Source organism: Rhopalosiphum maidis, chromosome 4, assembly GCF_003676215.2.
Source record: "Rhopalosiphum maidis isolate BTI-1 chromosome 4, ASM367621v3, whole genome shotgun sequence".
NCBI lineage: Eukaryota > Metazoa > Arthropoda > Insecta > Hemiptera > Aphididae > Rhopalosiphum > Rhopalosiphum maidis.
Window position 1 is genome coordinate 35,507,653 of NC_040880.1, and position 14,398 is coordinate 35,522,050.

At 27.6% G+C, this 14,398-nt stretch overlaps 1 protein-coding gene across 5 annotated transcripts; it reads right to left on the minus strand.

The window, feature by feature from the left end:
• Nucleotides 1-1,476: 1,476 nt before the first annotated feature.
• Nucleotides 1,477-13,104, minus strand: LOC113553149 (serine/threonine-protein kinase mig-15). 5 transcript variants are annotated; one of them, XM_026956351.1, is made up of 22 exons: nt 12,610-13,104; nt 12,428-12,493; nt 11,015-11,071; nt 10,837-10,881; nt 10,340-10,772; nt 10,140-10,271; nt 9,907-10,065; nt 9,595-9,843; nt 9,420-9,535; nt 9,101-9,288; nt 9,001-9,041; nt 8,627-8,739; nt 6,041-6,607; nt 4,545-4,640; nt 4,414-4,470; nt 3,829-4,066; nt 3,548-3,759; nt 3,273-3,440; nt 3,057-3,206; nt 2,873-2,983; nt 2,617-2,805; nt 1,477-2,156 (listed from the first exon to the last, which is right to left on the minus strand). In XM_026956351.1, the coding sequence occupies exons 1-22, from the start codon at nt 12,682-12,684 to the stop codon at nt 2,073-2,075; spliced, it is 3,546 nt and encodes a 1,181-aa protein (XP_026812152.1). In that variant the 5' UTR covers nt 12,685-13,104; the 3' UTR covers nt 1,477-2,072. The 5 variants fall into 5 exon arrangements, with proteins under 5 accessions (XP_026812152.1, XP_026812136.1, XP_026812128.1 ...); XM_026956335.1 differs by having other exon boundaries at nt 9,101-9,342; XM_026956327.1 differs by having other exon boundaries at nt 9,101-9,366.
• Between the last annotated feature and the right edge of the window lie 1,294 nt (nt 13,105-14,398).

Sequence of the window (14,398 nt, forward strand, 5' to 3'; positions counted from 1 at the left end):
TTTATTCGATATTTTTAAAATGACAAGAACTACTTATAAAGAACTTCACATTTTATTTTATGGCTTTGCCGACCGAAAAAAAATATATAAAATTAGCTATGGATAAAATTTACCTAAATAATAAGTCTAAATTACCAACGGGACTGTTTATAAGTGGCTGACGTCTTGTTCACCACTGATAGTGATTTTATTGACTACAGATGAACAATTGATAGCCGTCGAACGATTATGGTGAATAGAACGTCTAGATTACATAAATTAAAAATATAAAGAACTAACTACTGTCGGCTAAGTTCCGACTGTTCTGAGAAATTACTTCTGAAATAATGACGCCCGAATCGCAACACATTCTGCTGATTTCACCGCGTATCTGGTAAACACACCGGAACTGCAAACGCATGGTTGACCTGTTGAGCAATTTGCTCGTCGAGATTTCGACGCCACGTAAGTGTAGTATGCGATCTCCAAAATGCCCGTTGACACTAGACTGACATTTGCGCAAGTGTTGGACTTTAGTGCTGTCATCGCCTGACTTCGATAGATAGGTAGATAGATAGGTAGATTCCTTGTCAATCCTCGAAACGTGTACAAAAATTTGCTAAATCGCGTTTGTGTGATCATACGCTCGGTAGTCGATTATAAATTATATATTAATAAATGGACAGCGATTGGCAAATTCAACTTTATTTTGTACGGTTTATTTTTCTTACCAATCACATCTACAAACTTAAATATTGATTTTAAACAATATCATATTGTAGTATAAAACTTATTATAAATATTACCTAGCTATATAAGTGTGTGTGGTGTTCAAAGAATGTGGTTTACAAATATGTACATGTTAGAATATTGATTAGGTACATTTTTTTTTTAATTTTTAAATTTAACCACTTGTAGTACAATAATACTTCTTGTTAAAGTGTGTTATTGATAAGATGGATAAATGAATGTTTAAATGTACAGGAACAAGGTAATTAATTTTTGTATGCAAAAAAAAATGTATACAAATAATAAACCACAAAACATCAAATCAATAAATCAAGTATCTAAAACACGTATTATAATTCAATACAAAAATGTTGACACATAAGTAGATGAAGAAAAATGATATACAGTACAACAAAAGATTTGTTTTGCTTTTTTTTTTGCAAATCAGAATGAAGCACCACAATTTTGTCTAGTTTAATTAGCAATTTTTTTGTTTTCGTACAACAAAATATAAAATACTAAATTCCTAAAACAATCCATAGAAAAATTACTAATATTATTTTTCGGTAAAAAAAAAATAATAATAATAATATTAAACATATAAATGTACAAGTAATTTAGTTCATGATCCTATAACTTGGATTTAAAAACAATGTAATTAATTTTATAAATATAAAAATTATGGACTAATAATATTGTTTATTTGCAATTTAAACTAATAACAAATTAAAATAAATAATTTAAAGTATAAAATAATCATATATTTATATTGAATAATTATAATTTATCAGTTAACATAAAATAATAAATGTGAGCTTTCAAAACACAAAGAATATACATATTAATGTTTTCTAAGTGACAATTGTAATATATATTATTATAGATTTGTTCATAAATTTCTGTTTCACAGCTCAAATTCATTTGAGTACACAGGGCATCATAGGAAACAATATTAAATGTGTAAAATGGCCTCTAGTGTTTTGATAAAAAAAAAATAATAATAATAATAATAAATCTTATAGTGCACAAGCACATTAATAAAAGGTAAAAAACTACATGAAAAGTATTAAAAATACATTAGTGTCGAGGATTAATATTTTTCTATATAATATACCACACTTGGTAATCAAGTCTTTTTGTTTTGAAGCAATAATATTATAATATGTATAAACATATAACCTAATAAAATTATATATAGATATAAATTTGTATACATAATATAACTTGGTAATAAATTGTAAGCTGTTACATTTTAGATGGTTTCCAGATAGCTTGGTCCGTTTAAATGTACTTATTGGCCATTAATGTTAATCATTATGTTTTATCATTAATTACAAATTTATATTACTCTGATTATAATTGATTTACCAATTGGCCATGCCAGGTTTGTTGAGGGTCATGAAATATATCTGACAACATGACCCACCTTTAGCTGACGAAAAGAATACCTGAAAAAAAAAATTAAATGTTAACTTAAAAATTATAGATTAATTTTAATATTAACATTGTTATATAAGTGATGATTATTAAATAAGAACCTAATGAAATCACATTTTTACAGCACACATTCTTTTTTTGACTCTCAAACATAAAGACATATTAATGTCAATAGAAATTAGAATGTATTTTTTACAGTTTTAGACTAAGCAATAAATTTTAACTCATTTTTTTTTGTTTATTCAAAATCAAATAATAGCATAAAACTATTAAACTACAAACTAAATTATTTATATTTTAATATTTCAAGACTTTTGAGAAATATTATTTGTTTATGAAATTTAATGAATTATTATCAAAAATAAAATATATATATATATACATAAAACAATAACAAACACGGAAAAACAGTTATGAAAAAAAATAAAAAATAAATACAGGTTTGTAATAAAATTGACAAAATTAACATACCTTATCATTTCGTTCACAAAGAAACTTTAACCTCTGTGCTTTTTTGTGCATGAATACACCATCCAAATGACCAGTTTCTACACTTCGTATTTCAATTGCTTTATTTCCCCAACCCATTATTTGGCCAGTTCCAATATATGCAACTGATGTAGGCATCTCACCCCATTGTAATAATATATTCTTTGACGTCTATACATTTTCATAGTTATAACAAGCAATTAAATAAAAACAAAGATTATAAATATTAAATAGTTACCTTTCCATAAGTATTTACATAGACACCCTCATTGTCAAAACATAACAGCAATTGTAACCCATTAGAGTTTGGTAACACAACAATACAATGTGGTGCAATAGCTCCTTGAGTCTAGTAATTGTAACATAAAAAACATTAATAAAACTCATGGTTAGAAGTTGTAAAAGTCAAATAAAACACTTACATGTTTAGGTAAGTATACATCATACACAGAGGCCGAGTCAAGATCTACAGCGTGGAATCCATCAGCTGAACCATAGATAACTTTAAGTCGGGCTCCTTCTTCAATTGTTAAATCTACTAGAAGGGGTCGATGAGCAAGATCTCCAAAGGACTAAAAATAAGTTTTACAAAATTATCAAAATGTAAAAGTAAATACAAAATGACAATAACATTATACCTTGAAAGCCATAAATTTATGATATGGTTTAGGAGCCCATGCATAGATCTCAATGCTGTCTTTGAGTGCTATCACTAAGAATTTTATACGTTCATACTTTACAATGCAGAAGTGTACAGCACCTTGTAAATCACCAACATTTATCCAACCATTTCTACGTTCAACTTGCTGTATATATGACAAAAAAAAAAAACAAGTATTAATTATAAATGAACTTATATGGAATAAAACAATTACTGTAATTATCATGTATATGCACAACACAAGTAACTCACTCCATCTGTTCTAAGAATTTTAGATTTCAGCCAAGATAAATAATAGACTCTAACACGGTTTTTCTTGCCAGAAACGGTTACTAAAATATTTTGGCCTTCCAGTACTTCCATTTGTTGGAATCGTCTCCTAGAAATAAGTTGGTACACTTTACCTTGACCACTTCTGTCTAACAACATAAGTCCAGTTTCTGTACCAATTAACAGGTTAACTCCTAAAGATAAAAATTATTTAAAATATTTGCAAAAATGTATCATAAATTAACATAAATATATCTACATACCCCATAATGCTGCACAAAGTATTTCAGAATTGAAACGTTTCTTGTATTTACGTATTTCAGGTGTTTCAGATGCTAAATCATGAACAGTTGGTGTAACATTAACGTTAACATGTGACTCACGACGACCAGGTCCTTGTGAACTTGTACTAGTACCAGTACCACCAGCTCCAAAACCAAATGTAAGGAATGAACGTTGTTTCTGTATTAAGGAATAAGTTTTAGATATTGCATTTTGGTACTGAAACAAATAACAAATTAACCTTTAACAATTTTATTTAGATTAACAAATAATAAATTAAGTGTCTTCTAATACCAACAGCCACTTTTGTAAGTATTATATTTACATTTTACATACAAAATGTTAATAGCTGTTGATAAAAAAATCATTAAGTTTAATTACACTTACTTTTAAAAAATGTAGACATGATATTTGAGTTAATGATGTTAATGGACATAAAACAAAATCAAATAAGATTAGTTATTATTTTAAAACAATACTAATTATACAGTTAAAATAATTAAATGTCAATATTTAAAATAAATTGATAATGCATAGATATGTATTTCAGTAATGTGATTATTTACCTCTTCACTATTGCTTTTGTCTAGTCTTTGACTTGGTGTACCAGGACTAGATGAAGCCTAGAAAAATAAAATAAAGAAACAATGTTAAAAATATTTTTAATACACATCTTATGTTTATCCAAAAACAAAACCTGAGAGAGCAGATCTGGTAAAACTGAACTTGTCCTAGAACTTGATCCGCCTGATATGTCATGTCTATGGAAATCACTACGGCGTTCATCACGATTCTACAAATTCAAATATTTCATAATATAAATTATTCTATATACATTAATTTCACATATTAAGACACATTTTTGTAATTTTGCATTAGTTAGGTTATTCAGCGTGTATTAGTTGTGAACAATTTTTAGCGTTTATTAGGCTCAACCGATATGAGCTAGTTATTCCCATGAAATATTATCATTTATGCTAATGATTAAAACATAGATATCTTTAAATACTTACCTCATTTACTCTAAATGTATAAATATAAGTTACTTATAAATATCTGTATGAAACTGCTTTGCCATTACTAATCCTCTCTCTTCATTGTATTTACTTGTATATGTTTTTGTTTTATAATTATCATCAATATACCTAAACCTAGATGCCTAACTATTTACAAGATGCTAATTTGTACACAAATCATGCAACACAAACACAAAATTTCATTGCATGCACACAACACAAACGCATTTATATATTAAATATAGCATACACCATTCAAACTCTTATTTTTTTTAATAATTTAAATGATCAACATTTTAAACCAAGATTATGGGAAAAACCAATTCCAAATTCATTCTAACGTATTCCAAAATATATACGCGATAGGTATTGGTTTTAAAGTGCAAATTGTTTTCTTATTTTCAAAAAATTATTTAGAGATGTGCAATGATATAAACATTAAGTCAAATTAAATTGTTTAGAATTCGATCTTAGTAAAAAAATAAATAAATAAATTTGCATAATTATTGCCAATGAAATGAATACCAAATTTAATACTTATAAGAAATTCAAAATTGTAGATATTATAGAGTATTTAACTCAAAACATAAATAATTAATTTATAAATTCTTTTATTTTATAAGCTGAAGTGTATTCTAAGTAACTAATATACATATATTAGACAGTTAAATTTTGATTTAACATTTGACAAATTGTAAAAATATCAAAAAGACAGATTATAATTAATATTTTTCATACATTAAATCGAATATTTAAACACCAATAAGTATAAAGCTAAATCTGATTTTTTTTTAAAATTATATCGAAGCACATCACTAACAATCAGTTAGTATTTGTTTTTACCGAAAATATTGACCAGGATAAATTGGTTTAAAGTCATGCAATTTTCACAAATACCACTGACCAGTCATAACACCATAATATACAAAATTAAAATCATCTAACATGTTATTAGACTCTTTGGACATGATGATCAACAGTGATATCAATGAAATTATTAAATGACATAAACCTAATCATCCTCTATATATATATATATATATGAGGTGTCTATACACTAAGTACCTATAATCCTTAGTAGTGATTGAGACACCTGATATGTGTATTATTAGCGACAACGCGTATTAAAATAAAACACATGGCATGAAATATAAACCTTTACTTTTCTATCTCTAACCTGATTAGTTTCATTGGTAAATCCATTATCTTGACCATTACTCTTCTTGTTACTATTAGCACTTCCTCGTGAAAACCTGGGATCATTATCTAAACGTCTGTTTTCTAACAACGGTCTGATAAATCTTTGACGATTGGTTTGCAATACTATATCACCATCAGTTCTTTCTCGCCTTGGCCTAGTTGGTTTCCATGGTTTTTTTAACGAATCAGTTCGTTCCAAAGATTTTTTACTAACATCAGAACTTCTTCTCTGTTGAATATCAGAACGTCTTCCATCAAGAAACATAGCAGAATGACGAGCTGATGGTACAAAAAAGTCTGTATTCTCTCGTCTGAACACATTGGGTATAAATTTGGAATGGCCAGATGATTCTGAACCATTACGATTATGTTGTGGCATTCGTCTAGGTACCGATGATACCTGTTCTTTGGCTTTTTGCTGAGAATTTTTATCTGTTATATTATTTGATTTATGAAAAAATCGTGCAAAATCCCAGTCCTTCAGCAATTTTTGTTCATCAATATCTACTTTTCCATCACTTGAACTTGGTTTTTGTTGCGGCAACTGGTGTAGGAATTTTTTAAAATATTAAAACAAAATAATATAATAGAAACCTAATCGTCCATAGTGCTAATAATCTTGATAATAGAACTCCAATAAAAGCTATTCAGTTCATTTGAATAATTGGTAATACAAATAATAATTTAATCGACCATTCATAGAAACAATTTTATATAATCACATCTAAAACTTAATTTTAAAAATATGTATGAAAAATATGATTTTGGAACTCCTTTTGAATTTACTTAGATGATATTTTTAATTAACGTCTCATAAAAATAATTGTTTTTTTATCACATAGCATAATATATCACAAATAAAAAATACCATGCAAATATAACTAAGCAAAAATTCAAAAAAAATTCCAAACAAAATCCAATTATATGTCATGAAATTGTATATATAAATTGCTTATTTCTAATATAAAATAAATTTCATGAAAAACTATATTATCTTGGTGAAAAATTTTTAATTCACTATTATCAAAACAAATATATTGTTTATATTATAGAAACATTTATGTATATTAATTTAAGAATAGTATCTAAAATAAGATTTAATTTATAAAAAAATTGTAAAATGTATTGTACTAATCCTGAATTATATTTTATATTATTAAAAATGTACTTAAAAACATATATATATATATACATTCTTTAGAGTTCCGTATAAAAAAATTAAAAAAATTAATAAATCATTAGTTAAATATGAAACACTTTGGTCATTTATAAAAATTTATGATGGAATAAATATTAAAAATATTTAACAAAAAAAATTGCAAATGTTACATAAGTAAAAAAATAATGTATTCAATTAAAATAAAATAAGTTTTTATTTGTGTTTAATTAAAAATATTTTAAGAAGAACTATTAAAATATCATACTTTAATGATGTGTTATGATATCATAACAAATAATGAATTTATAGTGTAAATGTATTGTCTAAAAAGTAAAATAATCTAGAATGCAATGAGATGTTGACAACAAAAACCCTACACCATTAAACTGAATCCACATACTTAATTAAATATTCTGATATATTTCATTCATATAGACTGAATATTTTGATAAAATAAAACTTTTTTCATATATTTGATTTAAAAACAAGTTAATTTATCAATGGTCTTATACATTACTAGTTATATTATATACTAGAATGTACAAAATATTGTAACAAATATATTTTGTTTCTCAGTGTATTAATGCAATGGCAATAATCTAAGGATATAGAATAGATACAAAAACAAATGTTAAATAACTAAAAATGAGAATGACTTAGTGTTAAATGTGGACCCAGCTTTAAAATGTATTATTATAAATTTATTAAGATTAGATAAGTAAATTTAGATAAGCATTATATAAGTTACTATAAGTTGTTTGATCAATACATTTGTATACCTTTGGAAAAACTTTGAAGTAAACAGAATAATATTTTACAATTGGGAAACAGACATTTACATGGACCAAATTCTACCACCAAAAAAAAAAAAAAAAACTAGTTGTTTTTACTACTTTTAAAAAATACACACTAAGTATACAAAAAAGATACTTTTTTAATTTTTTTCAAGCCAAATTACTATTAGTAATTAATTAAGCAACTGAACTAACTTCAAATTTCAAAAAATGATCCTAGTAATATATGCTTTTAAAAAAAAACTTACAAAATAATGCACTTTAATGGGACATTTTATAAAATAAAAACTAGTATTAATATTTACATTTAAATTTAACATTTCTAGAATATTAATTATAAGTTAAATGAAATAAACAAATAAAGAATAATATAAAATCTCATTATTTAATAATAAAACAAATAACTGGCCAAAGAATCTTAAAGGCAAAACCATTTAAATAACATATTTTTCTTTTTCATGCTAAAAAAAATGTCAGAATGTCCCATTCTAAGCTTATATTTTTCTAAAAAAATAAATGTTTTCGATACTGCACACTATTTGTTGTTTACCAATTTGTGAAAAGTGTGATGTGGTGTGCATTAGCCTATAAAGCAAATTAAAACACTTACCCTTCTTAATACCAATGTTCTGTCTCCACTTTCTTCTTCATCAGGAGTTGGCGGAAGAGGACGATTAGGCGCACCACCAGGTCCCATAGCAGTACTAGAACTTGATGATGATCCTAAATATTAAAACGAAATCACTTAATAATATCTTATAATTTAATATGTCTTATACAACTCAGTGACTGAATTCTATTTAAAAATGAATATCATTATTTAATCATATTATTGCATAGTAATTAAAATTGAATAATTATAACCATGATAGCAATAGCATCAAATAGCATTCAGTTGTAATCTCTATGATAATTTAAGAAATTAACTAAATGATGATAATACATCACTTTAGCAGATAAATTATGTATTAAATAGTACATTACCTTCTAAATGTACAAGTCCGTTAGGATTTATATCAGCAGGCCTAAAAAGTAAAATAAAATAATTAACACTAGTTTTATTAAATTTATATGGACAACTTACAGTGGTTTAGGTGGGTCACTAGCAAGTAATGTTCCATCGTTCGGCTTTCTTCTAGGTGGTGCACGGCGAGCATCATGTCTATGAGCTGTGTCATCTTCATCATCATCGTCGTCATCTTCATCTTCATCAGAAGAATCAGACTCAATTATCCCTTGTGGTATCACTTTGGCACCGCCATTTTGATGTACCTGTGACACAGAAACATCTGTCTGTCTTGCTGATGAACCACCTATTTCATTTAACTGAGCAGCCAAGACATCAAAGACCTGTATTTTTAGCCCTCTAGTTAAAATTAAACTATTTATCAAAATAACCTTACCATTGGTTGGAATACGTTTGAATTTCGCTGTGGTTGTTGCTGTTGTGGATGGAAATGTCTATCGTCACGTGGTGGTGGGGGAAGAGGTCTAGAAGGTGGATGAGGATCTGGAACAACTAATTAATCATATATATGAAATAAGAGAACAAGCAAAATAATTTAAATATTATAATACCAATTAGTCTGTGAGGTATTATAGGTGGACGAGCAGGAGGACCTGGCTCTGGTATTTCTTCTCTTTCTTTACCATGTTTATCTTTACCATGAGGAGTTAAAGTCCGCCCTTCTTGAATTTGTTGGAAATTTCTTCTCAATGTATTATCACCAGGAGCTTGAATGATAGATGAATGTTGTTCGCCTGCAATATTATGGTCGTCATCTTCTTCATTTTCTGAACCACTATAACGGTAGTCTTCTCTTTCAGCTAAAAATCAATATAAAATTAGAATTTTAAACATTATCACAAAATATAGTTCAAAATGCTTACATTTTTCTTGCTTTCGTTTTTTACACCTGTCAATATGATCTTTAAGTTGAATACGAACTTGTCTCTCTGTTGGTTGATCCCTAATATATGGGTGTTTCAAAAGCTGGTCTGTATATGGCCTCTGATGATAATCTTTAACCAACACTGTTTCTATAAAACCTATAAGAACACCATAACATTATTATTTTAATTCAGCTCAAATAATAAATAATTTTCTAAAAACTTAATCATACCATGAAACTTTTTAGCCCATTTTTTTGACTTCAATCTGGGTGGAGAGTTTCGTGGGATTAAGAATAAAGCTCTCATTGGATGAAGATCACATAAAGGTGGTTGAGATTCAGCCATTTCTAGTGCAGTAATACCTAAAATAAACAATTTATAACATTTTATACGATATTGATAAATATAATTTTTATTTTTATTTTCCTACCTAAACTCCACAGATCACTTCTATTATCATATGTAGCATCTGGATTTTCTTCACAGGCAATAACTTCAGGAGCCATCCAGTATGGAGTACCAATAAAAGTATTACGTCGCCCAATTGTACGATCTAATTGTGCACTAACACCAAAATCAACAAGTTTAACTTCAGCATTGTCAGTCAACAAAACATTTTGTCCCTTGATATCACGATGTATAACTTTGTTTGAATGCAAATAACTGAGACCACGTAATATTTCCCGACATATGTAAGCAATCCATTCTTCCTTAAGTGACTGCCCTTTGGTTGATTTAACTAAATCGGTGACAGATCCAGCACCACAGTATTCCATCACAAGCCATAATTGATCATCTTTACCCGGTGGACTTTTTTTAATAAATGCGCCATAGTATGTAGCAATATTACGATGATTAGAATACTACAAAATACAAACCATTATCAGTTACAGTTTTTTATTACAGTTTATTTAAATGAGAAATTACTTTTTTTAGGACATTGATCTCTAATTTAATTTCTTCCTCTTCTTCCTTTGAAAAAAAAAAGCAAAATAACATTTAATACTAAATATATCCTAAAATATTCTAATAAGTTAATTAAAAATTAAAAAACAAGTGTTTTATTATTTGAAATACTAAAATGGATATTACACAATATACATACTTCAGTAACATCCATAACTTTAATTGCTGCCAACTGACCAGTTTTGGTATGCCGCCCCTACAAAAAAAAAATTTAAATGTTAAATTATGAAATACTGTTTTATTTATTTTCTTAATTTAATATAAATTAAAAGTTAATAATTTTTAATGATCCTTTATAATCAATTTCAACTATAAAATAAATCCTATTATTTTTATGGTACTTACATAATTATAATACTAATTAAGGTATAAGTAACAATTATTGGTAATATTATAAAATTACTTAGGTGATAATACCAGTAATAAATAATATGAAATTACACGTAACATTAATCTTAAATAAAATATCTTAAGTATACATAAAGGCTGCAGATTATACTCATTAATTTATAAGTAAATTAATTAATATTTTATAGGTTCCCATCTAAAGTTGTATTAAACGAATTAAAACCAAAACTTAAATCCATTAGTTTATTATATTAATATGTAATATCAAAAATATAAAAATTAAAATAAGTTAAGCTTTCTTGACAAGCTTTATGAATACCTATTATAATTTGTTCTAATCCACATTGATTAATTTTAAAAGAAAAAATTATTATATCATACCTAAAATATTAAGTATTTTTATTAAAGATTTTATGTGTTATAGGAGTTAAAAATATTTTACAGCAAGTAGATAGGTACCACTATGTATATTGAAAATTAAAATTACTGATGCGTATCGCATGTGATGATTCACTTAATTAAATAACATAGGCAGTTCATATAATTGATGTGATAATAAGAGAATTATTAGGATGACCTTTATTCAAACAAGGTTCATACAACTCTCTGATGTTGATTTTCTTAAACAAATAAAACGAAATATCAAAACATTATAAAGTGCAATAGTTCTTGATTGAATAAAATACATAATTTTGAATTTATAAACATGTTGCATTAAGACATTTTGAGACCATAATATACTGTAAATTGGACAATAAAACTAGAAATGACGTTTAGATTATAATTGAAAAAATAGTGTAAAATATTTTATAGTAAAAATGAACCAATAACAATTTAACAATGTGGGTAAATGATGATATTACTGCTAGAAATAATTAAGTTGTAGGTATGTCACAACAGTAGGTAAAATTAATATATGTTGGTGGACTATGAAGGGTCAACAACCAATAATAGACACACCTTTGTCAAATATCTACATTACAGTTTTGTCAACGCTATTAACGAGGCACTACAAACGACATACTGCAAGTGGATTAAAAATTTAATCAGACCGATTACCTATACTCAAAAATCTAATTACTGTACTTATCAATATCAATCTGTGCTAAAAATTAGAGGAACTTGAGTTAATCCGAAACTAGTCAGTCTTAAAGACACTGACCATACCAGAAGTAGATGATTATAATATAGAGATACCACTTACCTTGTACACTTGTCCATAGGTACCATTGCCAACAACTTCGATGAGCTCAAATATGCCAGCCGGATCCTGGAACAAGACGATTTGTTTTTTTTTTTTAAAAGACGTTACGTTGCACTTTGCCGCAAAAAGCTGGCTATAGGTGATGGTAAGACGGGGGCGTAGGGCGATGGACAAGGACTCACCTTTAGCGCGTTGAGATCGATGTCGTCCAGCGAACAGTTGACGCTCGGTGCCAAGTTGTGAGCCATGTTCAACATGGGTGCGGACGACCGTTGTTGACTGGATCAGAGAGATCGGACTCTGCGGCGACTGCGGTGGTCGCGCTGTGCGGGACGATTTCTACCCGTGAGGCCTCCTCCGCTCCACGCGCAGCTATTACGCGGTGTTAGTCAGACGTCCGCCGATGTGCATTGCAGTGGGTAGTCGTTGACGACGTGCTAAAACGGTACACGCGACATGCCGACGGGTTGGCTGGCGTTGATCGTCGTCGTAACTCGTAGTATTATTATTACTATTATTTACTACTATTATTATTATTATTATTATTATTACTGTTATATAAATATAATATTACTGCTCAGCGTCGATTGTACATCGAGGGGTCGAAATAATAATAATAAAACGACCGAGAACTGAAGAAAAAAAAATAATAAAAATAACGAAAACAATAACAATCGGGGAAACTCCACACCTTTCCCAGAATCACGGATCTCAATTATGGTGACGTCATCAGCTGGACGAAAGGCACTGTGACGCTGTTATCGGAGAGAATTTCGAATTCCAATCTTGGTCAAATTGACAGACTTTGATAACCGCTGTAGACGCGATAATAATGTGATAACTGATAACAACCGATGATAATTTATACTTGATAACCTCCACTCTTAAATACTTTCGTTTTCTTTTTGTAACTAGCGGATTATTTTCTATGACCAAAGGAAATCCCCCACTCAATATACATCACCAATCGAACTTATTATAAAACACATTTTAAAAGAATGTAGACAATAAAAAACAAAAAATTAAATAAAATAATTCACTAGATAATTAACTTCATGAAATTCTAGAACCTAAAATGAAGCAATTAACAAAACAAAAAGTTTTAAACAAGCCACATAACACTAATAATTAAACAACAACCGATGATCATTGATATCTGATAACCTCCACTCCTAATTCCTTTTATAAGACGTTTATTTTTTTTATATTAATAAGAATAACAGGTGTCATCAATGAGTGGCTTCTTACATCAAAATTCCCATGACTAGGTTAGGTAACCAGTTACCTCTATCATATATTCTTATTGTTTCTAAAGATACAGATTGTTTTTTACTAGTAAAAAACAAAAAAAATATTAACAATAAAACAGTAATATCAAATGTATTGGATAACGAATATTATAAATTTACAATTGTAATACTTAGGTAACATTAAAGATAATAAGAGTATAGACGTCACAAAATTTATTAAATTCATACATTAATGAATAATAATACAATTAAAAACTGTTTGATAATTATATCGTTATTGTATGTTTGAATAATGAATAGGTATCCAATTTTGTCAAAATTTTTACTTCAAAAGCTCTTAACATATATATATACACTAATTGTCTTTTAATTAAGTAAGTAAGAAAAATTTTTAAAAATCTTGCACTTGTTAAACTTTTGAACCTCAAATCTTTGATCACCCGCATGTGTTGTCTCCGTTTTACAAGTATAGGTACGTATAATATAGCAAATTTACACTCAATAGATCACGTTTAGCTCTGTTAATACTTAATTTAAAAATTATCTGTGTGTATTTTGGTTTTTCACGATAATTAAATTCTTTAGCATGTTATGCATATACAAATAACGTAAATTAAAAATGCTCCTAACTTGCTTAAAAATTTAAGTATCGTAAAAAACCAACATACGAACACAAAAAATGTTCTTACCATCAAGTTTCATAATAGGTTGATTCGCTTTA